Below are 25,890 nucleotides of genomic sequence, written 5' to 3'. Positions count from 1 at the left end.
ATGTATGGGGGACATACAGAGAGACAGGGAAGGCAGAGTTTTGTAGGGAGTGGTAAGGTCTAAGAGCTGCTAGCAGGGATCTTAGAGTATTCTTTAGTTCACAGGAAGTCAAACAAAGCTCCTGTTTATACTGGAAAGCATAAACTAAACTGTTGGTCCTACTAGGGATCACATTACTGCAATAGTGAAATGGTTCAATATATTTGGGCTTCCTGACACAATCTCTGTGTGCTGCTAGTGGTTTTATTTTTTTAATTGTTTGTTTCTATTTTCTGAATGTAATTTTTGTATAAAAAAATGTTGTACCTTGTTATGGGGATTGCCACCTTGCCTGACTTGTTTTTTAACAACATTCAGTGGTATGCTTTACAGCATTGACATAGGTGACACTAGACAGGACTTGTCCCCTTGAGATGAATGTGAAACATTACTGAGCATACTCTGCAGTCTTGGATTAGGTCATTCCATAGGTAGCTGCTATTGTCATCGCTGTAATGCTGTACAGATCACTTTACAGCAGCCTCCTCTTATCACTACAAACACAACAGGAAGTCTCAGCTTAGCTTTAGACCTATAGGTGAGAATGGAAACTGCAAGGATTTCAGAATAATTTTATATTATAGATAGAAGAAGAAATTATTAAAGAAAACCTTTTACCCCGGCACCTGGGACAGAGACCGGTAGAGCCCCACATACTAACCGGGGGGTGGGGCGAGCTCAGCCCCGGGTGCCGGGGTAAATGTGTAATAATATCTTAAACAATAGGTCTTTTTCTGGTGACCAATTACCTTTTAATTTTCAATGTTTCTGTTCAGTAGTGACTCATGGAGCATGATTAGATGGAGTAACCTGCTTACTTTTATAGATGACGTCAATAATTTTATTTGTGTCATATATGGTTTTATAATGGTGAAACACTATGTCTCATGGCTCTCTTGTGCGCTTCCTCCCTTTTATAAACTGAAACAGATTTGTTTTTAGTACATGCTGGTTACAGACTATAACTATAACCTTGTCCTGTGATATTGTACTTCTGCCCTGATGATAAAAGACATCAAATATAGATCAGCTTGCATGAATGTCATAACAAGGGTTATTCCAAGGTTAATTGTCATCCCTTATACACAGGATAGGACAGGGAACCTTTGGCTTTCTGGCTGTTGCAAAACTGTAATTACCATCATGCCTAGGCAGCCAAAGTTTCGGCTTTGACTTTGCAGTCATGGTGAAAATTGTAGTTGTGCAGCAGCTAGAAAGCCAAAGGTTCCCCATCCCTGGTACAGGGGATAATTTGCTGATGAGTGGGGTCTTACCGGGCACATGTTTATTTGTTACTCCATTCATTCTCTGTTCATTTACCCTAACTGTTCATTCACCCTAACTGATTAGCAAGTTATCCCATATCCTGTAGATAGGGAAATAGAAGAATTGCATTAAGTCCTTAGACAACCCCTTTTAACCCAGTGGATTTACTGATTGAAAGAGTATAGAACGACTGTGCAGATTGAGCACACGCACACACACGCACACATTATATATACACATATGCACACATAAATCTGGGATTGTTGAATTTGTTTGGAAATTTCCCATGTGTTTCTTTTCCAGGGTCAGATGACTGTATTTGCACAGTTTGGTGAAGATTTCCATCTCCCAGAAGATGCGGAGTTTTACTTTGTTTACAATGGGTCCAGTCACAGGCATGTTTCGTTTGCTGAACGCCTCAGTGCTAATTCTCTACTATCTGTTTTCCCAGGTCAGAATATTTTTGGCTTTAAAGAAAAGTTTACTGACTATATGCTTGTTCCACTTTTGTCTAAGCCCCCTAAAAATATACTGTTCATATAGGGGCACATTAATTAAGGATGAGCTCCAGATTTGTTCCTTTGTCATGGCATAAACCATGACAGAAATCTAAAGTGGAATGATCAAGGGCAAAGGTAAAAAAATGTATCCTAAGCACCTTTTGCGCTATAGGGACATATCAGCAAGTCAGATTCTTCTAATCTGTTCGTAGTTTCCCTCTAAAGAAAGTGTAATAATAAGTATATACAGTGGTGCCTTGGATTACGAGCATAATTCGTTCCGGCGCTGTGCTTGTAATCTAAATCCATTCTTAAACCAAAACAAATTTTCCCGTAAGAAATCATTGAAATGCAGACAATTGGTTCCACACCTCAAAAATAATGATTTTTGTTATTCTGAATAACATGTAAAACAAACATTTAGAAAGCTGGAGATGTCATATTATAAGTTACTGTAGAGTATAGCCACGCAGCATGTGGTGTTTAATGTATAGGAAGTGCTGCTGTCCGAGGTCTGTGTGGTCACATGACAGCAATGGGGAAGGGGTGTGTGTTCAGCACGGACCAATCAGGAAGTGAGAATCACATAGCTGTGCAGGAGGACAGTGACAGAAACTTCTCTACACAGCAGTGTGTATAGCTGAGCGTAAGTGCAAGCACATTATAGCAGGAAAGGAGAGGATGGGAGAACACAAGGGCTGATAGAGATTACCTCCACAGTCCTGTCCCCTGATGCAATTCCCAGCCTTAAGCGCATCTGCTGTGATTTGGAAGGTGATGAAGGCTTCCTGGGTCAGAGTACAGTGCTGTAGACCCCGCTATGCAGACCTTACTCATCCCTCACTCTCCGTCCCACCCAGTACAGGGAGCTCTTAAAGTGTCACTGTCGTGAATTTTTTTTTTTTGCAGAAATCAATAGTATAGGCGATTTTAAGAAACTTTGTAATTGGGTTTATTATCCGAAAAATGCATTTTTATCATGAAAAAGCAGTTTGAAGCTCTCCCCCCCCCCCCCCGTCTTTATTGTTCTCCTATGGAGAGAGCTAAAGAAAAGACCAAAACAGGACAACAAAGAGTTAATCTACAAATCCCTCACGGGATATCTCCTGTGACAGTCACCAGTGACCTGTCTGAGCTCGGATTACAGCTGTCACCCAGCTCCGTGCCTGTAATCCTCTGTTATCTGCTTTCTGCTGCCGGCTAACTCCCTCCTTCCTCCTCCCCCCCTCCCCTCTCCCTAGAGCAGACAGGGTACGTCTCCTGCAACAAGTCACAATTTTCAGATTTTTCAGAGTGGATGAAAAAGAGGAAGGAGGGGGGGACCTGGGAAAAGGCTTTTTACATGCAGATAATTGTAATTGGGTTTATTAGCCAAATCTGCCAAGTTTCTTAAAATCGCCTGGACTATTGATTTCTGCAAAAAAAAAAAAATACGACAGTGACTCTTTAAACCAAAGCAGCGCTCTTAAACCAAAACTGTTACAAAACTGTGAGCTTTTCTTATAAAACGCTCGTAATCCAAGTTACTTTTAAACCAAGGTACCTATGTGTGTGTGTATGTGTGTGTGTGTATGTATATGTATGTATGTATATATATATATATATATATATATAATGTGTGTGTGTATAATACACACACACACACACACACACACACACACACACACACACAGTGGTACCTTGGTTTTAGAGTAAGGCTAGGTTCACACTGCGTTTTCAGCATCCGTTTAACGGATCCGTTTTTTTTAACGTCCAGAAAAATAGGGTCAGCAACGTTTTTTGGTCCGTTTTGGTCCGCCAAAAAAAACGGATCCGTTTTTTTTTTATAATGGAAGTCAATGGAAAAACGGATGCACACAAATGAATCCGTTTTTTGCAATCCGTTTTTCATGCGTTTTTTGCAAAAAACGGATGCGTTAAACGGATGCTGAAAACGCAGTGTGAACCTAGCCTTACTTGGATTGCTTTGGTTTAAGATCTCTCTTTACTGTGGGGGAGGGGCAGGGTCTGCATAGTGTGGTCTACAGCACTGTACTCTGACCCAGGAAGTCTCCTTTACCTTCCAAATCATAGCAGATCCACTTCAGGCTGGGGCTTACATAAGGGGACAGGACTGAGGAGGTCATTTCTCCATAGCTGTAACCCCTCTCTCCCTGGACAGATACTGTGCTCACTCTATACCCTGCTCATTCCTTCCTGCAGTCTCTGCCAGCCCTTGTGTTTCCTATCCGCTCCATTCCTGCTATAACGAATTATGCTCGTAATCCAAGGCATCACTAACTCTCTCTCTCTCTATCTATCTATCTATCTATCTATCTATCTATCTATATCTATATATACACACATAAACATTTTTTAAAATGTAATAATTTTACATTAAGTGCCAGCAGTAAGGGGTGCAATGACCACTCTGCTGACCACCAATGGCTATGTCGGGAACTGCAGGGCTGCTCAAGCCATGGACCTGGCATTGTTACATATTGGTAGTGCTACCACTACCACCACCACTGCCACCATCAGTTTTGATTGCTAGATCTCTCCCTATACCAGAACAGGTACCTATCAGTCAAGGCTGGTTAGTTGGGAAGTTTCCGGGGACCATGTGTCATTGTAGTGGTTCTTGGATGGTTCTCTTCGAAATACAAAGGTTATAGGAAAGATTTGATCTTTATAATTTCCCAAAAGCACAGAAACATTTTCTATGTATAAATACAGTAGTTAGGAGTTATGGATTTTCTACTAACTAAAATAACAAGCATGTTGCTATATAGGGTACACAGCATGTCCCACGTTTATCTAATGTTGTTTTTTTTCTCCATTTGTTTTCCAGGTCATAATTTCCCGGAGTCAGTAAGTGTGACTGTGTATATGCACACTCATGGCTATTCTCCAGTAATTGTGGCCTGTGCATCTATCTCTTATGTGAGGGACAGAGCCTGCAGCATATCGCACTCTCTGAAAAGTCACTGTGACCGCCTGACTTCCTCCAGCCACCAGACCATACTTGAACAGTTTGATGTGACTCCCCAGGACCTAAAATTGTTAGACCGGAATATGATGCTGTGTTTAGCACACGAGGACTTAACTCGTTCTTGGAATATTTTGGGATCATATTCTCAGTCTGGTAAGGTTTGCCTCATTTTGTCATTGTGTGTGTTTTACCTACATAATGTAATATTCCATCAAAGTTCCTTTTGGCTGTATACAGGAATCATCCATGTATGAATATAGAAGGTTTTAGACTGGGGATCACCAGAGTAAATTAGGACAAATCCTCAATTTGTTTTTTCCAGAACTTGTGTATGCCTACTCTGTATTTGCATGGTAAAATTAGTTGTACTTACAGGCCACATACTCAGAAAGGCCTAATGGTTCATTTGTGAATGACTATATTAGAAGTAGGCTTTTGTGATAGGTGGTTGGCTTAAAACCTGGTGTGCCAAACCTTAGAGGGAACCTGTCAGCAGTTTTTTCAGTAATTCTGCTGACAGTGTGATGTAGGTAATTCAATACCCATTCTATACATCTTTATGTTGTGTATCTGAGTAGTATGCGTTTAGATATGAAAGGTGCTTTATGTAAATGACGTATTTTGAGTCACTGGGGTGTTACATGGCAGCTCTGAGTCATCTTTTTCTTTCTTGCTGCAAGCGAACACAGCAACACAGCTGACATCTGCTAGTTTACCTTTTAAAGGGGTACTCTGGGTAAAAAAAAGTTTTTAAATCAACTGGTGTTAGAAAGTTATATAGATTTGTAATTTACTTCTATCAAGAAAACCTCAGCTGCTGTACGTCCTGCAGGAAGTGGTGTACTTTTTTCCAGTCTAAGGGTGCGCGCACGCTATGGAACTTGCGAGTATGACCCGTGGCGGATTCCGTCGCTCGTACCCGCACCAGGTGGCGCGCGTCTCTGCCCATGCCATAGACACTATTAGATGCACGGGCAGATTCCGCATTTCGACGAAAGAACTGACATGTCAATTCTTTCGGCGGAATGTGGAATCCGCCCGTGCATAGAATAGCATCTATGGCACGGGCGGAGATGCACGCCGCTGCGGGTTATACGCTCAAATTCCGTAGTGTGCACGCACCTTGACACAGTGCTCTCTGCAGCTATCTATGTTAGAGGAATTGTCCCAAGCAGTGGCAAATCCCCATAGAAAACCTCTACTACTCTGGGCAGTTACTGTCATAGACAGGGGTGGCAGCAGAGAACAAAGTGTCAGACTGGAAAGAATACACCACTTCCTGCAGGGCATATAGCAGCTGATGAGTACTGGAGATTTTTAAATAGACGTAATTTACAAATCTTTATGACTTTGTGTCACCAACAGTTGATTTAAAAACCATATTTTTTTCTCTGTCGCACTCTTAAGTTTATATCTTTGACTTTGCTGCAATCAGTAAGTTGTCATTAGTGGACATTGTGTAAATGTGTACAGTCTAAGTCCCCAGACCTATAGACTGTAATAGTCAATGTATTATGCTACAGCCTACACTTGCTGCTGATACAGTGCTGCACTTTGAAGTTACATGTTATAGAATTTGAATACAAATTTTAGCAGTGCAGTTAGATTTTGCATTGGATTAGCCAATAGTCGGCATATACATTTGTCGTTCTCTTGCTGTAGGGCTTTGTGCAGTTTCAGATATACAGGTGCTTTTTGCCATCTGACGTATTGGAATTTCACTGTGTTTCCACCTTCTCTCCTACCTACTACAGAGTCCAGGCCGGAACGTGTTTACATTCCAGGCTAGTAGATGATTCCTCTATCTGTTATATTGCTGGAGAATGATTATTCAATCCAATGCAAGGAGAACACGATTGTACCTTTTCCACTTTAGCTTTCATTCCATCTGCTGTGTGTCTGTCTACCTACCTGTCACTTATTAAGCTAACACTAGTCACCCATCTTTTTTTGATTATTATTATTTGGCTGACTACTCCAGTAATAAAAGTTGTGGTCGCCCTGCAACATGAAAGCATAAGTGACCAGCGGTGACCCTCCACCTTCTGCTTTCCTGTCCCCAGGAGCTTCCTGCTTTCCTAATGTTGCCCATTGTTCCATGTGTTGTCATGCTTCCTTGGCAGCCTGTGGTGATATACCATTGTACACAGTCTGCTTCAAAATGTGACCAAACAGAGACTAATGATACGCAAAGGGTCATTGGCTACTGAGGCGTTATACAGCTACTTTCTTGCAAAACTAGCACCGCACTTGTTCCCAGGTTGTGTGCGGTATTACAATCATACTTCATTTACTGGACCTATTAGACGGGCCGATAATCGGGCAGTTAGCGATGTCCATGCAGCCCTTGCCCAAACACCTGAATCCCTCCTCTCCTCGCTTCTGGTCTTCTCTCCTGTGCTTCGTAGCTTCCTGGTGGCAGCAGCGCCTGAGCGGCCTGTCAGCTGACAGGCCACTCGGCCAATCACTGTCCGGGGCACAGGAGAGAAGACTGGGAGCAGGGAGAAGTAAGGTATCAGGTGTTTGGGCAATCGTCGGCCGCACATCGCTATTACATATAGCAGTGCACGGTTGGTGCCAGGTGATTTTGGTTCCAAGCCTAAACCAGCCAATGATTGTTTCATCGGCTTATCGTTGTCTCTATTACACAGAGTGATAATCGGAGCAATAAACAACTAAAAGATTTATGTACAATATATTAGGCCAATGTATCAGAACATGTCTAATGTATATGCTCCCCAGATAGATATTGGATTTCAACTGCCTTCCTCTTGTTCTCAGAACTGCCTGACCTATACCTGTATTGTGAGGTAGGGTGGGAAAATATCGGCTGAACGTATGTTCTTGTCACTGCTATGGAATGTGTTTAACGCATTAAGACTCTATTACACTGAACGATTATCAGCATTATGCTGCGTTTACACGATTGTTGTTCGAATTTTCGCAATAACGATCACATTTGAGCGATAACCGGCTCGTGTAAACACAGCAAACGATCAAGTGACGAGCGAGACATCGTTCATTTTGATCTTTCAACATTTTCTCAAATCGTTGTTGGTCGTTCACAAAAAATTTGCAAATCGCTTTGTGTAAACAGTCTTTCACCTATTTACCCTATGTGTGAGATGGGCTTAAGCGATCTTAAAAACTACCGCAATACTGATTTCTCCAAACGAGATATCGTTCCGTCTAAACGCTGATCATTATAAATAACACATTGTTATTTTAAAATCGTTAATTGTTCAATTGGGCGAATTATCGCTCCATGTAAACGCAGCATAACTTGGCAGATTACCAATCGTTTAGGCTGATAATCATTAAGTGTATTAATACAATGTTAGCTGACCGTGGTATTTCAGCATGCTGATCACGATTTTGTCAGTGACAGTGTGCAGCACGTCTCTCCATGTAATAACATCGGTGGCAGCAGACAGGCGCTGACTAAAATGGGCCGCTCCCTGTGTGTGTAATGGCACGTCACAGGGGACGAGGGGGAAGCGAGCACTGCGCTGTCAGGTTGTGCACGCTTACCCTGCAACATTGGGCCATGTTATTTGGCCTTTAGAGGAAATTTGCCCAAATCCACTGACCTCTGTGGATTCGCGATGCCATCTAATGTATATGCTGGCCTCCTGATTCTTCCATGATGGCAGATGTCAAGGGAGAAATTTGTTTTAGTCACGTTTGATTTTGCCTGCCTGATCCCTTTGATATAAAAAGGGGATATAGTGTTTTTTTCTGACCCTAGGTATCTATTTAAAGAAAAAAAAGTCTACTTGGAGGTATGCATGCATGCATTCACAATGTACCCTCTTGCATAACAAATTACCAGCTCTCTTTGTACATCTCTCTTGATAAGTAATTTGTTTGTAATGATGACATTGTTCATTACAAAGCCATCAGTGGTGACATCACAGCAGAGCACAGCCAATAAATATACAGTACTGCTTTGTGTTTATTATCTGCTTCCTTTTATGTGTTTATGATGCACAATAAAGCCCAGCCTGTATACATACGTGCAAACAATAGTTTTATATATTTGTGACATTATAACAGAGCACATTCTGTAAACATATTTTTCTCTGCTTAGTTGTAGTTGTCATGTGTCTATATGTACTTAGCCTCCCAGAGAGCTGTATCCATTTCCCATGGTCATGACAAAAGATAAATGCACTTGCAAATGAACTAGTAGTAAGGAAATTCTTCGTGCAGGTCAGTTCTTCACATGCCTCTCGTGTATCTTTATACAGTTATTTCCTCCTCTACTGTAGTTTTTGCTTTGTGGTGGTGCTGGCCTTTGACCTTTGCTCGGTAGGATATGTATACGGCCTGTTGTGTGTGGGTCTGCTCAATATATGCTCTCCACTTAATGTGTTTTCCTGGTCGTAGAGTGTCTCCAAGTTATACAGCTGTACCACTGCAGGGTATGAGCATACAGGAAAGGTGGGTTGCAGGAAAGGCCATGGGAATAGAAAACTGTACAGTTATCCCAGTGCTTTTTATAAAATAGTTTGCTTTTTCTGTCTTGTGCGTGTGATTAATTAGTGCATTAGTAGTTCACATAAAAAGAGCTGTATGATCATATGGTTCATCGCACATGTCTGCTAATATGACTGTGTTCCGTCTAAGCTGTGCACTTGCAGTAAGAAAGGAGTAAGACTAGGTTCCTGTTGGTTAAATTTAATGTGGAAAATTCATGTAGCAATTTTGATTCATCCACAAGACTAATGCTTAAAGGAGAACTCTGTCCGGGACCCATTATTCCAGAACGCCCAGAGAGAGGGTGGGTTAAAAAACAACAACAAACATCTACTTACCTCCCCCAGCTCCAGCGATGCTGCCTGCATTCTGCTTCTCCGGTCCCTGCTGTCTGGACACTTCCTGGATTTGAAACTGGACTTGGGACGTGACATGGCAGACCTGCTCAGCCCTCAGCCATTAAGTGACTGAAGTGGTGTCCAACCTCTGCCGCTGAATGGATGAGCAGGCCTGCCTTGTCACATCCCAAGTCCCCAAGAAGCTGTCAGACACCGGGTAACTGGAGCAGCAGAATGTGGGCTGGAGCTGGGGAGGTAAGTGGATGTTATTTTTTTTCCACCAACCCCCTCCCCGGTCATTTAGAAAAAATGGGTCCCAGATGGGAGTTCTCCTTTAAATGGTTGATTCCCCAGTCTTTATAATATCTTGTATTACTAATATATTACAAAGTTTTCTTTGCATAAATGTTATCAGAAAAAAATGCCCTTTTCTCCTCTTTCCTGTCCTGTGTTCTTATTATTCAGTCTAAAAAAATGCCCTTAAGGCAAGAGGACTAGAAACTTGCTGAGGAATCATGTTACGTGCTGCCCATAAAGTTCTGTGTAGAATAGGTAGAAAGATATTGGGAGGGGAGTAACTCTATAATGCCCTCCATGCTGCTGCTACTTAGGGTGTGGTATAGAAATATTGCAGACTAGGATCCTCTCATCTGTGTGTGTGCTGTGTATAGGAGACCTTATAGATGCTAGGCTCCACCCACTGACACACAGCATCTGGTAGCTGCAATAAAGCATTTATTTATACCAAGAAAGTGGCACAGGTAATACTTTGATGTCTTCTTGCTGCCAGCCTAAAGGCCTTATTACACAAAGCGATTATCAGGCGTAATTGGCGGATACCGACCATTACGGTGGATAATCGTTTAGTGTATTAGAAGACAGTGATCAGCTGACAGGCATGATGTCAGCTGATCGTTGTCTTTTAACATGTTGAAATGTGAACGATCCCGATAGCGATTTGCTGCCGTCTCTCTGTGTATTAGGAGCGGTGGCAGCAGACCGCCCCTATCTTCAATGGGCTGCCTGGACGATCTAGCGATCACGCGGGCAGCCCCCCTGCTCTTTCCCGCTCACTGCAGAATGTGTAATAGCAACAGCAGCGACCAGAGACAGGTCAGTGCTTGTTTGCTCCTCTGAATCGCCCCGTGTAATAGGGGCTTAAGACTTCATGTGTTTTACAGCCCCTCTCTAGCTGGGGGCCGGCCTCCAGCTAGAGACCCTTATACTTACGCCGTGCACGAAGTCCCGCAACTGGAGGCACTCCCACCATCGAGATATCACCGTCGGAAGCCTGGCGTGTGCGCATCAGAGATGAGTCCGACGCATATAGAGAATAAATGGAGCCGTTGGACTCATCTCTGATGCGCGCGGGGCTTCCAACAGTGATATCTCTGCAGCAGGAGTGGCTCCAGTTGTGGGACTTCTTGCACTGCGTAAGTATAAGGGTCTCTAGCCCGGCGTCAGCTGTGCTGTACCCCGGCTCGGGGGGTAAAAGGTTCCCTTTAATGTTCTGTATTTATTCATTTTTTAAAATTTACATGCACCAATGGTGTGCCCATATAACGTGTAAAACTTACATGGCCAAATACACTTTGACAAACCACTGTTCTTCATTGTGAGAACACACCCTGTAGTGGACGTAGTGCCACCATACTGTCTCCTGCATAGGTGACCCACATCTTGGCCAGAAGTGTTAGCTCTGCGTCTACACCACTGCTTTGTAACTGGAGTCATTACTGCTGTTTGCTTTACAAGGACTGGTTTATATGTTTCTATGCCTCTCCTGTAACAGGTGCAAAGTGTCTTACCAGGTGTGTGGATCTTAGTGGCCTGGGAACTTGTAGTCATGGAGAGAGGAGGATGACGCAGCACGCTTGCTCACATCTTCATGGTTTGAGCAAAAAGTTGCTATTTATTTATAACTTTTTGCAATTGACGAATTTCTCCTTTTTATGTTTTGTACTGTTGGAGCAGTTGGGGTTTTAGCAGGACGTTTGGCTTGTAATTGATATCGCATTCCAACAGGGGGAGCTCTGTTCACTGCAATTGTTATTTGTCTGCAGATTGTTACAGATTGGAAGGGACAGATTAATGAGGGTTATGTTTACTGCTGAATAAATAGCACTTGACATTGTATATACAGTCAGTATTAATATGCAGAGCTCTGACAACACTTTTGGCTTGTTTTATGTACGTTGAATGGAGAATGATCATAGCAGAGGCAGCCCATGGATTACAAGGGGATTTTTTTTTTACCTTTTAGTTCATTGTTACGTGTGAATGTACACTGATCACCATAACATTAGTGAATAACATTGATTGTCCCCAGACAATACATATCTATAAAATAGCAAGTGAGCAGTCAGTACTTGAAGTTATTGTGTTAAAAACAGGAAAAGTAGTCAAATGTGAGGATCTGCGGGAATATGAAAAGGGCCAAATTGTGATGGCTTATATATGGGCAGGTCATAGTATCTGTAAAATGGTCTGTATTGTGGGTAGTTCCTGGTATACAGTGGCTATTTGCCAAAATGGGTTGTGGAAGGACAACTGGTGTACAAGCAACAAGGTCATGGGCACGAGCAGTATGCCTCTGCTGACCTCTATCCAGGTGCCTAACATTGATCATGGTTTCTTTTACATCATATAAATGATCAGGTGTGTATGCATCACTTGCTGGGGAAGGGATCACACCAGGATGCATTATGGGAAGAAGAGGAGCCAGCAAAGAGGAGCCAGCCAGCATGTGATGCTCAGAGCAGTGTTCTGTTGGGAAACATTGTTCATGTTTCTCTAAAGTGTACCACCTGCCTAAGCATTGTACAGTCCAAGCATGCCCTTCCTGGCAGTGGTATTCCCTAATGGCACTGGTCTCTTACAGCATTATAATGCCTCAGCCATACTAAACAAGAACATTTTTGGGGTTTGAGGATCAGGACAGGTAGAGGTATTTATCAACCAAATACGCCATTGTTTCTTTGTGCAAAAATGTAACTTTTTGACGAGCCCCATTTTGCACAGAATATTTGAACCTTTTGCAACTTTACATTGTGAATGAATTTAAGTATGCAGATGTGCTCCCCATCCCAATCGTGTAACAAAAGTGAATGAAGTTGATTTGATGGCTTCTTTGGCTGACATGTTTCTACTTTTATTGGATCATTTCATAGATTAGTAGTAGCATAGTACACTGCAATACAAAACTTATCACATAGTGAAATCAATACAATATGTACGCAATTTTAAAATAAAAATGGACTTTTTCCTTAAAGGGGTTGTCCGGGCAAAATAAGAAAAAAGCAATGCTGAGCAGCAAGTGGTGCCGTTAAACAGTAATAAAGTGCCATTCACTTGTCCCAATCCAGCACCATTTCTTATCTTCTGCTTCTGCCTGCTCAGCCAATGAGTTCCTGCAGCAGTGCCACACCTAAGGCACAGATTGGCTGAGCAGGTACTGAAAACGCTGCAATACCACAGAAGTACTATAGTTGAAACTGTAATGTATGTGAACACAGCCTTACACGGCTTTATTGTGAGTGAAAATCTGCACTAACAATTACTGGATTGTTTGCCTGACCATTTACTTACATTACTATCAGCAGTGCATTTCCTTGCGTAAACTGTTTATATTTTTAGCTGTGCACCATCCTGGCAATCGGCTAACAATGCATTTGTGTGTTTACTAACTGATCACTGGGTCTTTAACAATGGGCAATAATCAGTTTGTTCAGCTGATAATCTTTCCTTTTTTATAGGGACTTTCCAGGCACAATGTAGAGCAATAGATCTAGTGAACTAAAGGTTAAAGGGCGGCTAACCTGCTGATATGTGCTTATAGTGCACAGGGTGCTGAGGATGAAGGTGATTTTCTTAGCTTCACCCTTGATATAGGTATAGCCTAGGTATAAAAACATCACCAAAGGTGCTTGAACTTTCAGCCATCAGTTCTCTCTCCTGACTGGCTGAGCGTTGCTGTGTTCTCTAAGGAGGGTTAAGCCACAGCCAGAGAGCTCTGGCTGTGGCTTATCTCTTCAAGAACAAAGGACGTTTCCCTCATGCCCAACCCCTATCTCCACTGATGACATCTGTTGAAGGATGGTTGGCAGAGCCCTATACCTTACACTTTTCTCTGTTGTGTCTTCCACCCATTTAGTCTTCATATTTCACTTTCTTCATGGATTTGTTGTGTGAAAATGAGATCTAAGAGTAAAAGCTGAATTTTTCACAGTAATAATTCTTTATATGCGACTGTATAAATAAACCATCTAATTCAGATAGCAAACAAAAGGTTAGTCCCTATCACACTGCCGGCTAGGAACTGTTCTCAAGGAACCATTCCCAAAATACATGAAGCCAGCTGGGCTTTGCTCCTTACACATTCCTCCAGGGATTGAGGATGAGCCCTGAAACAATTCTCAGATTCTCCATAAACATCCTTGTAGATTTGTTTGTTTTGTTGTGCGGGGTAAACAGTAGTTCAGTGTAGAGGAATTATTCATTGTTTCCATATGGGTTCTATAAAAAGGTTAAGAGGATGGGAACATTGTACACTAGTTGATCATTGATCCGTAGGGATATCTTATCTGCCTTGAGTGGGATCAATGCTTTTAGCTTCAATGGGTTTTTATTAGGACATCTGTTTGCAGATAGAGAATACATTGGAGGGGAGAGATGAGTGCATATGTATGTAGTCAGTTATTGGTTGAGCAGGCAGAGATTCCTAAGGCACAAAATAGGCTGGGTCAGGATTAGGAATGGTCCGAACAGAGTTCGGTTCGGGTTCGTACGAACCCGAACTTTCGGTAATGATTCCCGCTGTCTGCCCGCTCCGTGCAGCGGGCGGATCCAGCGGGAGGACCGCCTGGAAAACTGGGATACAGCCATAGCCATAGGCTGTATCCCAGTTTTCCAGGCGGTCCTCCTGCTGTATCCACCCGCTCCATGGAGCGGGCAGACAGCGGGAATCTGATGCCGAGCGTTCGGGTTCATACGAACCCGAACCTCGGAGGGTTCGGACCATCCCAAGTCAGGATGTAAAGAAAATGGATGTGAAATGTGCATGGACAGGTTGTGCACACAATCAGGTTGTGACAATGGCCTTTCATTTGAAGGATCTCCAGAAAATCGGATGATCTCAAGGTGTCTCGTTGCTGTGATCTGCTGTAAAGTGAGGAAACTGACAGCGAGTGTTTGATTTCCCTGTAATGCCACCAGAAAAAAAGGTCAATGAAATCAATAGAATATGTGTGTAAAGGTCCCCATACACCTTAGACTTTTGTCAGCTGTGTTTACCGCTCACATCAATCTAAGGAGTGTGGGGCCACTGACAAATGTCTTTGGTGGCGATAGGGGTCGGGCGTTATGAAAAATCATTGCCCAATACCTCTGTTTCTGGAGATATAAGACACAATGAGAACTCTCTGGCTGCGGCTTATCCCTCCTCTTAGAAAACCCTGGAGGGCTTGGTCTTGCTAAAATCTTTTTTTTTTTTTTTTTTTTTTTTTTTGTCACATATACCATTTAACTGTAACAAGACTGTGTGTGTGTGTGTGTGTGTGTGTGTGTGTATTTATCTTTATATCAATATATATCCTTATAAAATTTGCTACCTTGTCCCGGTTTACACCGCCTATGCCAATTCTAAAAAGAAGTAAGCAGAGCTTGGTGGGAAGGGGGAGTGGCTTAAAGGGGTGGTGTGGTGTAAGACATTTTTTCATTAAATAACACACATTACAAAGTTATACAACATTGTAATGTGTGTTATTTAAGTGAATGGCCCCCTTCCCCATGTTTTCCCCGCACCGGACGTGGACCCGGTGTGAAACAGTATATATAACAGAGCTCAGTCAGTCGCGGCTGAGCAACTGATGACATGCTGGAGGGGGGCCAGCATGAGGGAGGGCCGGAGCAGTCAGGCCAGCCTCCGGAAAATGATGTGATCGTCCCAAGAGGGCAGCCGGGTTCGACAGTGTTACCATAAGTATACTGTTTCACACTTCAGGGTCCGCGGTTGGTGGGGGGGAAACATGGGGAAGGGGGCCATTCACTTAAATAACACACATTACAAAGTTACACCGCACTACCTCTTTAAGCACAGCTGGGCTTATCACAATATATGTTAGAGAGCTAGCGTATATAGTATATAACTGAAATGTATGCTAGATTGGAAGCTGGCGTGCATTTAAAAGTGCGTTGTTTGGTAGATGCTGATGGCTGATTCAATTAGAGGTGTACAGCCAAATGCCAAGGTCGCAGGATTTTACTAAGGACCGGCATGTGAGACATCGGACCACAGGTCAATAGAAGGTATATTGGAGACGCTGAGTTGTCTTCAGCAGGTGATGATGCATTTGCCTGTTGGTTATTGAAGGTGTATGGCTGCCTTTTAGCCTTCCAATAGTCAGACTTCTGATCATTAAAGTATTAGGGACAACTTTTTATTTTTTTTTGCCCCTGGTAAACTACCTATTTCTGACCCATGCTGTTAGATGTGTGTGAGACGTAGATATCACAGAAGACAGTGGAACAATCGGCGTTGCCATTTGACAAAGTTTACATTAAAAAGCAATCTGCTGCTCTACACAGCTACGGGTCTTCTGTCATTAAAGGGCATGCATTGTCTGGATTAGATCAATAAAAAACAGTTCCCTTCTTTTTTTTTTTTTTTTTTTAAATACATAAATTCCATTATATAGCACCAATTTATTCTGCAACACTTTACATAGTTTGTCATCACTCAGATCATTCACTGTCCCCATTAGGGCTCATAATCTAAGTTAAATATTCACCTCTCTGTATGTTGTTTGGAATGTGGGAGAAAACCGAAGTACTCGGAAAAAACTCACACAAACATGGGGAGAACATACAAACTCCTTGCAGACTGTTTTCTTGGTGAGATGTGAACCCAGGACCCCATACGTACATGCAACAATAGACATTAAAGTGGTTATCAAGTACTACAAAAACATGGCCACTTTTGCACTATTCTTTTCTCCAGATTAAGTGGGATTTCAAACTCAGTTCCATTGAAGTAAATGGAGCTTAATTGCAAACCACACCTGAACTGGGGACAAGAGTGGGGCAAAAGTGGCCATGTTTTTGTAGCACTGGATAACCCCTTAAACTTGATTGGGAAACGTTACTGGGCTTTCTCTGTTACTGGGCTTCTCTATCTATTGGTGTCCTCTTTCACTGCAAATCTGTACCGATCAGGTTCCAGATTCTGTAATTTAGCCTAGATGGATGGTTTCCTTTTAAAGACCATTGAGCAATTGCATTGTATCCTGCTGTGGGGACTACCTTAGCCCCCCACATGTGATTGTGCCGTGCAATTGGGATTGTGTGAGTTCTTTGATGCCATGCCCAGGGCATAGCCTGATAAGTGCCAGTGAGTGGTTGTTTTTTTTTTTTTACTGCAGTTTCTACTGAGATTAGGTCCTCTTTGTAAGAGAAAAGTAATGCAAGTGCTTGATCTGTACAGTAAGAAATAATAATCTGTGTATTTATTTTGCAGATAACCTTTGCCATGAAACCCTGCTGCATGTAACAATGAGATGGGGATTAATAGAACTGTCACATTACCTCATGTGTCTGCCTGGTGGAACGTCTGCATTAAGTAGAGTGAACAAAGAAGGGGAGACCCCTCTAGAGGTTGCTATACGTCACGGTCACACAAAACTGGTCCAGCGTTTAAAGAAGTGAGTAGATCTGCCAAGCCTTTTGACCGACGTGTATTCTCATCAATGGGCTGGTGCATGCCTGGAGAGTTATGGGGGCCAGACACTTTTAATAACTGATGGCCTTCTTCCTGTATTCTCTGGGGAGAGGGGTTAAGCTCTGGCTGTGGCTTATTTCTCCCAGAACAAAGGGGTCAGACGGTTATTTTCCATTGCGCTGACCACTATCTCCACCGACGTCATCTGTCAGGAGAGCCCCATATACCTTATACTGATGGACAGGCCAGACTTCCCTCTCCTGGACCCCACTGTCTCCCTTCTTAGCTCCTCTCCGGTTAGATCACAACCCGGTTGACAGATGTCCCGCTCAGCCAGTCAGTGACTGGGAAAGGACACCGTTGCAGTCACTGGCTGAACAGGCTAAATCTCACCCGCCTGCCGCTGAGGAGCAAAAACTTTGTACCAATACATCTCATAGATATATCCCACATTTGCTTCTCCTTGTGGGCATTGCCATGGGTCCCCAATTTAATGCCGGTTCATACTAGTCATTGTCTATCTGCAGTGCAGGTAGGATGTGCATGCGTTCATTCACTATCCATGTCCAGTAAAATTCCCCTAGCTACTATAATATAATTTGTCTCCATTTACAGCGAGTGACATCATGTCTCCTGCACTGTAGTAAGATTGTATTATCGGGAATGTCTGTCCTTTTATTAAACTCATTGAGTTTCACAAACATGATATTTGTATTGTTGCATCAGATATTGCTGGGAGAAAAAGGAATATTCACAGTGAAAGAAAACCATAAACATAAATCACTAGTCAATATTGGTACATTGGTTAGCGTTTTCTGTCATATTCTTTAAAGGGAACCTGTCACCCCCCGTGCCGGGGTGACAGGCTCCCGACCCCCCGTTAGAGCCCCCTATACTTACCTAATCCCGCCGGGTCCCGCTTCTGGAGGTGGTCGGGTGACTGAGATCTCAGCTGCTGCAGCCCGGCGCGCGCGCTGAGAGATGAGTCCAACGCTCATAGAGAATGACGGAGCGCTGGACTCTCCTGTCATTCTCTGAGTGTTGGACTCATCTCTCAGCGCGCGCGCCGGGCTGCAGCGGCTGAGATCTCCGTCACCCGACCACCTCCAGAAGCGGGACCCGGCGGGATTAGGTAAGTATATGGGGCTCTAACGGGGGGTCGGGAGCCTGTCACCCCGACACGGGGGGGGTGACAGGTTCCCTTTAAAGGGAAGCATGTTGGATGTTGAGTCTGATCTGGAAGGTGCATATTATAGAGCAGGAAGATCCATGCAGATTACTATACAGTTTTGTGGGTAAAGATTGAGTAGAACTTGTCCTTTTTAAGTGTGCGTTCACACGTACAGGATCTGCAGCAGATTTGAAGGCCCAGGCCCAGAATGAGCACGGATTACTTCTACAAGTTATACTAAATGTTTCCAGCTAAACTATGTATCGATCTGCTCAGCTCCTTTTGCTTCATAATATGATGCTGCTAGACTTGCTACCGTGTTTCTTAGAAAATATATTATTTTTTTTCTCAGAAAAAAGGCTTATTTTCGTTGGGAGGCTTTTTTTTCCCAAATGAACAATAATCACACTTTATGCTGGTTCCTTTTTTTGTACTCCATGGAGTAGCTTTTTCTTTTTACAGTAGGGCTTGTGTTTAAGGGAAATCTGTCATCACTCTGACCTAGCCAGAGTTGCTGACAGTGTTATATAGGTCACAGCACCCTATTCAACATGGTACCTATAGCTTATCCGTCCATGTAGCAGAAAATATGTAATCTTATTGTAACCAAGTGTCAAAGTTGCGTCTCTTCGTCTCCAGCCTTGCTGCGCCCTGTCACGCCTCATCCTTGGTGGTTCATCACTTCTCCTTTTGAATATTAATTTCATATCGACCTCCAGTTCCCGTGCTGCAGCTGATTTGTGTGTCCTAAACTCATTTAAGCGATGTGGCCAGAAAGAATGATGCCTGCACGGTGAGCTGTGAAGCTTACTTCAGTCATTGTACGTGCGTCGCTCTTCCTGGCTACGGCGCTTGAACAAGTTTAGGATGCAGCAAGGATGAGATGTAACAGAGGGCAGCACGGCCAGAGCGCCACAACTCCTCTTTGACACTTGCTCACACTAAGAAAATAAAGATTGCACATTTTCTGTTACATGGACGGATAAGCTAAGGGTGAGGTGCTGTGACCTACATAAAACTTTCATCAACTCAGGTCATGTCAGAATGCTGACAGATTCACTTTAAGGCCTACTCCAGAAAGCCTGTAAAATCAAGCTAGAGTTTATTTTTGGAGAAACGAGGGGGGGGGGGGGATTTATCAAACTGATGTAAAGTGAAACTGGCTCAGTTGCCCCTAGCAACCAATCGGATTCCACCTTTCATTTTCTAAAGAGTCTGTGAGGAATGAAAAGTGGAATCTGATTGGTTGCTAGGGGCAACTGAGCCAGTTCTACTTTACACTAGTTTGATAAATCTCCCCCAGGGTGTATATACAGTATGGTGTCTGATTCTCTTTTTAAAGCTAGTTCTTAGATAGGTGGATAACAACCAGCATGGTCGTCATTACAACTTGCACAGGTGTTATCACTAAGTTTTCCCAGATACCCGTCCTGTAACGCATTGTAGCTATGTAGTGGAAAGTGGATATATAATACATAGATTTTCAGCTCTGCCATTGAGTAGAATGGCAATGCTGAGTGACAAATCACTTGAATGCTTATTGGCATGTGCATGTAATCCCTGGAGGAAGGCGAACAAGGGCTGCAGCATCTTATCTTGCTCTAGAGCAAAAGGATCAGGGCCCAGATTTATGAAAGGGTATAAAATATACACTGGTGCTCACAGCAACCAATCACAGCCCAGCTTTCAGCTCTGGTCAAATGAAAGCTGTGGGCAGTTTACACCCTTTAATAAATCTGGGCCATGGTGTTTACCTTCCACCCCTCTCATCTGTTGGGGGAGAGTGGGCGTAGTTGACCATAGACCTTCTCTAGTGGTCGGTTGGTTTATGTAATTGGCACATTTTTGTTTGGAACCCCTGGCCATGTTTTTCTTCCAAACACGTCTTTATTTATTATGTATACATATTGGCAATGTCTGAAGTATTCATGTTTCAGCCAGGCCAGAAAGTCTTCCAGTTTAGTGAAATTCCTTTTGGCCGAACCTGTGTCATTCCTGTCGGGGATGTGCCTGCTGCCATTTGCATGACACGAGCCGTCCGTAAATCCGGGTACATTTTGTTATGAAAGCTGGGCTTGTTTATAACTACTTAAACAATGCGGAGCTCCCTGGAGGCACTGTCTCTGCTCTCAGCAGTCAGTCATACAGCTCTCTGGTCAGTAGGAGTGCCTCTATGCACAGCAAGCCATGGAGGTACAGCCGTATAATCCCAATTGCATTACATGAGGATAATGAGCAGAGTTTATCTCATTATACAAGATCAGAGCACATCCATCGGAGCGGGCACACGGCATCCATTCTGTTGTGTAGCTGCTTGTGGGCACATTGGATACCATACAGAACACTGCCTTATGATAGCTGCTGGGGCTTTGTAGATGTTTATTAATCTAATTCCTTCACCTCCAGTTTTCAGGCGCTTCCTCCACTTGACTTTTGCACTGCAACAATCAATCCAGATTCCTTTTTACGGTTATGCTGGTCTTCTGGAGTGCTAAGCTTAACCCGGCGTCAGACTTGTGGTCACTCGCTGGAATCTGACATCCAGCTCTTCAGAAAATGTTTGTGTGACACCAACTTTTTTGACAAGGTAAGATTTGGTCTGTTGGTGTTTGTTTGTGATACCTGGTTTATTTATTTTTTTTTTTACTTCGGATTTTATTTATTTTTATTTTTTTTCGGCTTCATTTTTTTTTGTATTTTTGTTTTTAACTCCTTTTTTACATTTTCCTCTATTTTGGCACCAACACGTGTCTTATTTTAAGCTTTGTATTCACAAAAGCCAGACGGATGACTTTGAAAAATTGTATTTTAAAAATGAATGACTGTATTTCTGTTGATACACTGTCTAGATATTTGTGTTGATTGCTGAGAAACCTAGTTCAGCAGCAGAGGAGCGTATTGCCTACATCTGAAATTTAGCAAAATACCTGCTTATACAGTGTATTTATTTATATGAACAGGCATACTGTAGCTACTTGCTATTGAAGCTTTGGATAGGGTTTCTTCATGCAATAGTTAGGTTTATATTTTTGGACATTTCCATATTTTTCAAATTTGCAGTTTGACTTTCAAGTCTTTTGGGAGGAATTTGTATCCTTAGACATACATTGACATGACATACGCCATGAAAGTGCCATTTGATCCTAGTATGAATGGAATTTAATACATTTATTTTTCTTATTTTTACTGTATTTAAAAGTACAGTTGACCAATATCTAAAAACAATATTAGCCACATGATGCAATGTTTTGAAGTGAATGAATAGGGCTCGGACAGAACTGTGTGGCCTAGCATCACATGTTTTATTCTGGTTTTCAGGGAATATGGTTTTTATTAGAGATGAGCGAACCTGGAGCATGCTCGAGTCCATCCGAACCCGAACTTTCGGCATTTGGTTAGTGGTGGCTGCTGAAGTTGGATAAAGCCCTAAGGCTATGTGGAAAACATGGATATAGTCATTGGCTGTATCCATGTTTTCCAGACAACCTTAGAGCTTTATCCAAGTTCAGCAGCCCCCCGCTAATCAAATGCCGAACGTTCGGGTTTGGATGGACTCGAACCCGAACCCGGTTCGCTCATCTCTATTTTTTATGTAGACTGGCATACTTGTACGCCAGTCTTAAATTTTCCAGGCTGGAGTTATTACAAGGTGCATGCCCCTTAGTAAAGCCAGTGGGACCTGCGTTTGTTGCAGGACTTGCACAGAAATCTATACCTGCTCTGGAGATGGTGTAGATTTCTGCATGGTTTACGTCTGTTTGCATGATCAATTAGGCATGGAAGGCCACGGCTCCTCCCACCTTGCCTCTGGCATATGCCATGGAATAGGTAAGATTCAGTGTTTTGGTTTTTTTTTTTTCTTTGGTGTGCCAGAGGCGCAACTTTTATAAATGTACCCCATAGTGTTAGAATGTGTATTTTCTAGACTGACGTTTTGCTAGACTGACTTATTTGTTGGGAAAAACATCTGTAGCTTTTCCTGAGGTTTGACCAGATTGTGGGTTGTTTGTCTTATCTCATTATGCAAAAGCTGGGTAAGTTGTATACCTGGCTGTTGTACCAACGTGTCCTCCAAACACAGTCCTCCTGCTTTAAAGTGACTGTACCCACAATCTGCCCCCTCCTAACCGCTTGTACCTTCGGATAGCTGCTTTTAATCCAAGATCCATCCTGGGGTCTGCTCGGCAGGTGATGCAGTCATTGTCCTAAAAAACAACTTTTAAACTTGCAGCCCTGTGTCAAATTGGTGTGGCCTAGAGTACCTGTGTTCTAGGCTTGCACAGCCTCTGTCCCTCCTCCCAACCCTCTTCACTATTAGGAATGCCCCAGGCAGGATTTTTTCTATTCATCATCTGTTAGAACAATGCACAGGTGCCTTAACGATCCAACACATGTGCAGTGTTTAGATAGGTGTTGAATAGGAAAAATCCTGCCTAGGGCATTCCTAATGGTGAGGAGGAACGGAGAGGCAGTGCAAGCCTAATGCACAGACACTGTAGACCACTCCAACTTGACACAGGGCTGCAAGTGTAAAATTAGTTTTTTTTTTAAGACAATAGCTGCATCACCTGCCGAACAGACCCCAGGACAAATCTTGGATTAAAAGCAGCTATCTAAAGGTATAAGCAGTTTGTGGGGGGTCAGATTGTGGGTACAGAGTCGCTTTAAGTTTTCAGCATTTCTTAGAAGTCTGTTTTTGATCATTGTCCTGTTGCAAGATAACATTTTCACCGTTTAAGCTCTAAACCAAAGGGGATGGTGTGTTGTAAAAAGTGGTCACTTTTCTTGTTTATTACATCTTAAACTTTGCGTAAATGTAACAGCACTGAAGAAGCCCCATTACATGTCCTCAACGGGGCTTTACAGACACCATAAAGTTTCCTCCACCAACCTAGAAGTGACTTTTTATATGCCCTGTGCATTTAACCATGTGAAAAAATGGCATCAGTCTGTGCTATGTACTATGTACCACAGGGTTTAGCGTAGAAAAAAGGGCAGTTTCTTTTTTTACATGGATCCATATACATTGGTACAATTTTTAGTTTGCATTTACTTCTGTGGGGAATATCTGCAAAATACTGCATCCAGTTCAGATTGGAACGCATCGGTTAGAACTGCAATGATAATTCAGAACATTTTCTTCTGATATCCGGCCTGACCCTCATGCACCCTTACTCCCCAACTCTTTCATGGTATAAATAGAGTTTTCCAAAATATATTAAGTTCCTTCCTGATGGAAAGTCCTCCTCCAGCTATTTTCACATGAACAATAACAATCATTTATTGACATTATTTTTTTCTCATCTAGAGATGTTAGAGGGATGAGGCATCTGATATTCATTCATACATTATGCCAAGCTGTCTACATCTATCTTACTGCCTAAGCTTCTGACCATCCCTTGCGCACAAATACATGAGACTTGTGGACAGACCACTAAGTTCCCGCTATATCCATAATAAATAATGTCTATGTGGCCCTGGGCCATTCTCTAAGTCAGTTGAGATTGTCTGACCAAAGGTGTACAGTATGTACCACAAAGGCACTACGCTGTGGAGCCTTTGATTAGAAGGGGGCCTGATCCTGTCTTTATATTAAGTGTGGTGAAAAGGTCCAATTTTTATGTTTGCTATAGGGGCTCTACCCTTTATGTACATCTTTGAGTCTAAACATTCCATACGAAATTGCAAGTTGTGGCTCTATTACATCAGCGTTTTGTCATGTGCAATATAGAGTATATTGTAACATAAAAATAAACATAGGGGGGGTTTAAGTTGGCATATACAGACATAGAACTATCAAGTACAATGAACAATTTGGGATATACATAGTTTAAAGGATATTGTGGATAACTTTATTTTGTAGTTAAATCAAAAAAACAAACAAAAAAAAACAGGTACCTGCTGTCAGTCCCTTGCTGGTGCTGATCCCCACTTAGTTTCCTGTTCTTGCCCTGACATACAGGAAATACTGTTCAGCCTATTGCTAGCTGTGAGTGTGATTGGTCTCAGCCAGTGTATTGCTAAGCAGGCATTTCCTATGTGTTAGTTTTTTTTCATCTCACCCTAAGCTCTTCTATGTGTAAAACAATGCTCCAGATTGCTCCCTAGGGCCTGTTCACACTGAGCAAAATGGTTGGAATTCCGCGATGAAGAGCTCTGCCACGGAATCCCGCCCGCCTCAGTGTCAAACTGTATCTCTATGGGATGGCTTGTGCGCCTCCGCTTCCACCACTCTTTGCTCAAGGAATTGACGTGTCTATTCTTCGAGTGGACAGTGGAGGCACACAAGCTCTCCAAAAAAGTTTAAAACTGAGGCAGGCGGCATTCTGCGGTAGAGTTCCGCCTATTTTGCTTGATGTGAACAGGCCATATTAAGGAATCTTCCATCAGTATCATGCATACTAACCCACTTGTATGATCTTGAGATCAGTGAACTAACAGTAAATTCAGGTTCACTCCGAACAGAACTTACTCTTCGCTCATCTTTATTTCGCACCTTGATTCCAACAAAGTTTTCTGTTTTAGGGTATAAACCCACACACCGTATAAGCAGAGTATTTACTGCTGCGATACGCAGCAAACACGCAGCAAATACGCAGCAAAAACGCAGCAGATTATATCTAAATAACTGAACACAGCATCAAATCTGTACCAACAAATCTGCTGCGTATTTGCTGCGTATTTGTTGCGTATCTGCTGTGTATACGGTGTGTGGGTTTGTACCCTTAGGGTACAAACCCACACACCGTATACGCAGCAAATACGCAACAAATACGCAGCAAATACGCAGCAGTTTGATGAAGATTTAATGCTGAGTTCAGTTATTTAGATCTAATCTGCTGCGTTTTTGTTGCGTATTTGTTGCGTTTTTGCTGCGTATTCGCTGCGTATCGCAGCAGTAAATACGCTGTGTATACGGTGTGTGGGTTTATACCCTTAATATTAATTGTGGCATTCCAGAATAATAGTTAAAAATAGGAGCATGCATGTGACCTGCATTATTCCATATTCATTCCATCCCGCTCAGTGTCGCAGCTGTGAGCAGATCAGAGCTCTCCTGCACAGTACAAGGCCAGGAGGGATGTACAGGAACAGTTACTGTGCTTATAGGAGATTTCCAGTCCTGCCGCAGCAACGTCGTTGAGACTGGCGGCTTAATTTTCGAAGAGGGGATGTTCTTTCATCCAGCTGTCAGGCAGGCTGTATGGTGTTTGCTTGGAGCCCCAGTGCCCTACATCTGTTCAGTGGTTAGTGTAACCCCTAGCTCTGTTACAGTTTTTTTTTTCTGCTCACATACTGTAGCATCTTGCAAAGCCAGTGCACAAATCCATCCTCCTCATCATGTCATCTATAATATGGTACTGTGTAAATGACTCCCTAGCACAGTGCAGTCTGTTCAGTGCACTTTTGCC

The 25,890-nt window shown here is 42.8% G+C and overlaps 1 protein-coding gene across 2 annotated transcripts in view; it reads left to right on the top strand.

Annotated features, from left to right (window-relative positions):
- Window positions 1-25,890, top strand: part of ARHGEF28 (Rho guanine nucleotide exchange factor 28) — a 159,870-nt gene that overhangs the window by 37,103 nt on the left and 96,877 nt on the right. For both annotated transcript variants that reach the window (XM_069962804.1, XM_069962803.1), the window contains exons 3-6: window positions 1,609-1,756; window positions 4,636-4,929; window positions 17,107-17,290; window positions 20,885-21,065. In XM_069962804.1, coding sequence (XP_069818905.1) covers window positions 1,609-1,756; window positions 4,636-4,929; window positions 17,107-17,290; window positions 20,885-21,065 — 807 coding nt within the window. The remainder of the gene's footprint in view (window positions 1-1,608; window positions 1,757-4,635; window positions 4,930-17,106; window positions 17,291-20,884; window positions 21,066-25,890) is intronic.

The sequence above is a fragment of the Dendropsophus ebraccatus genome, chromosome 3 (assembly GCF_027789765.1).
Source record: "Dendropsophus ebraccatus isolate aDenEbr1 chromosome 3, aDenEbr1.pat, whole genome shotgun sequence".
In the NCBI taxonomy this organism is placed as follows: domain Eukaryota; kingdom Metazoa; phylum Chordata; class Amphibia; order Anura; family Hylidae; genus Dendropsophus; species Dendropsophus ebraccatus.
Note: the sequence above shows the minus strand (reverse complement) of the source record. Positions and strands in the feature narration are given on the sequence as shown.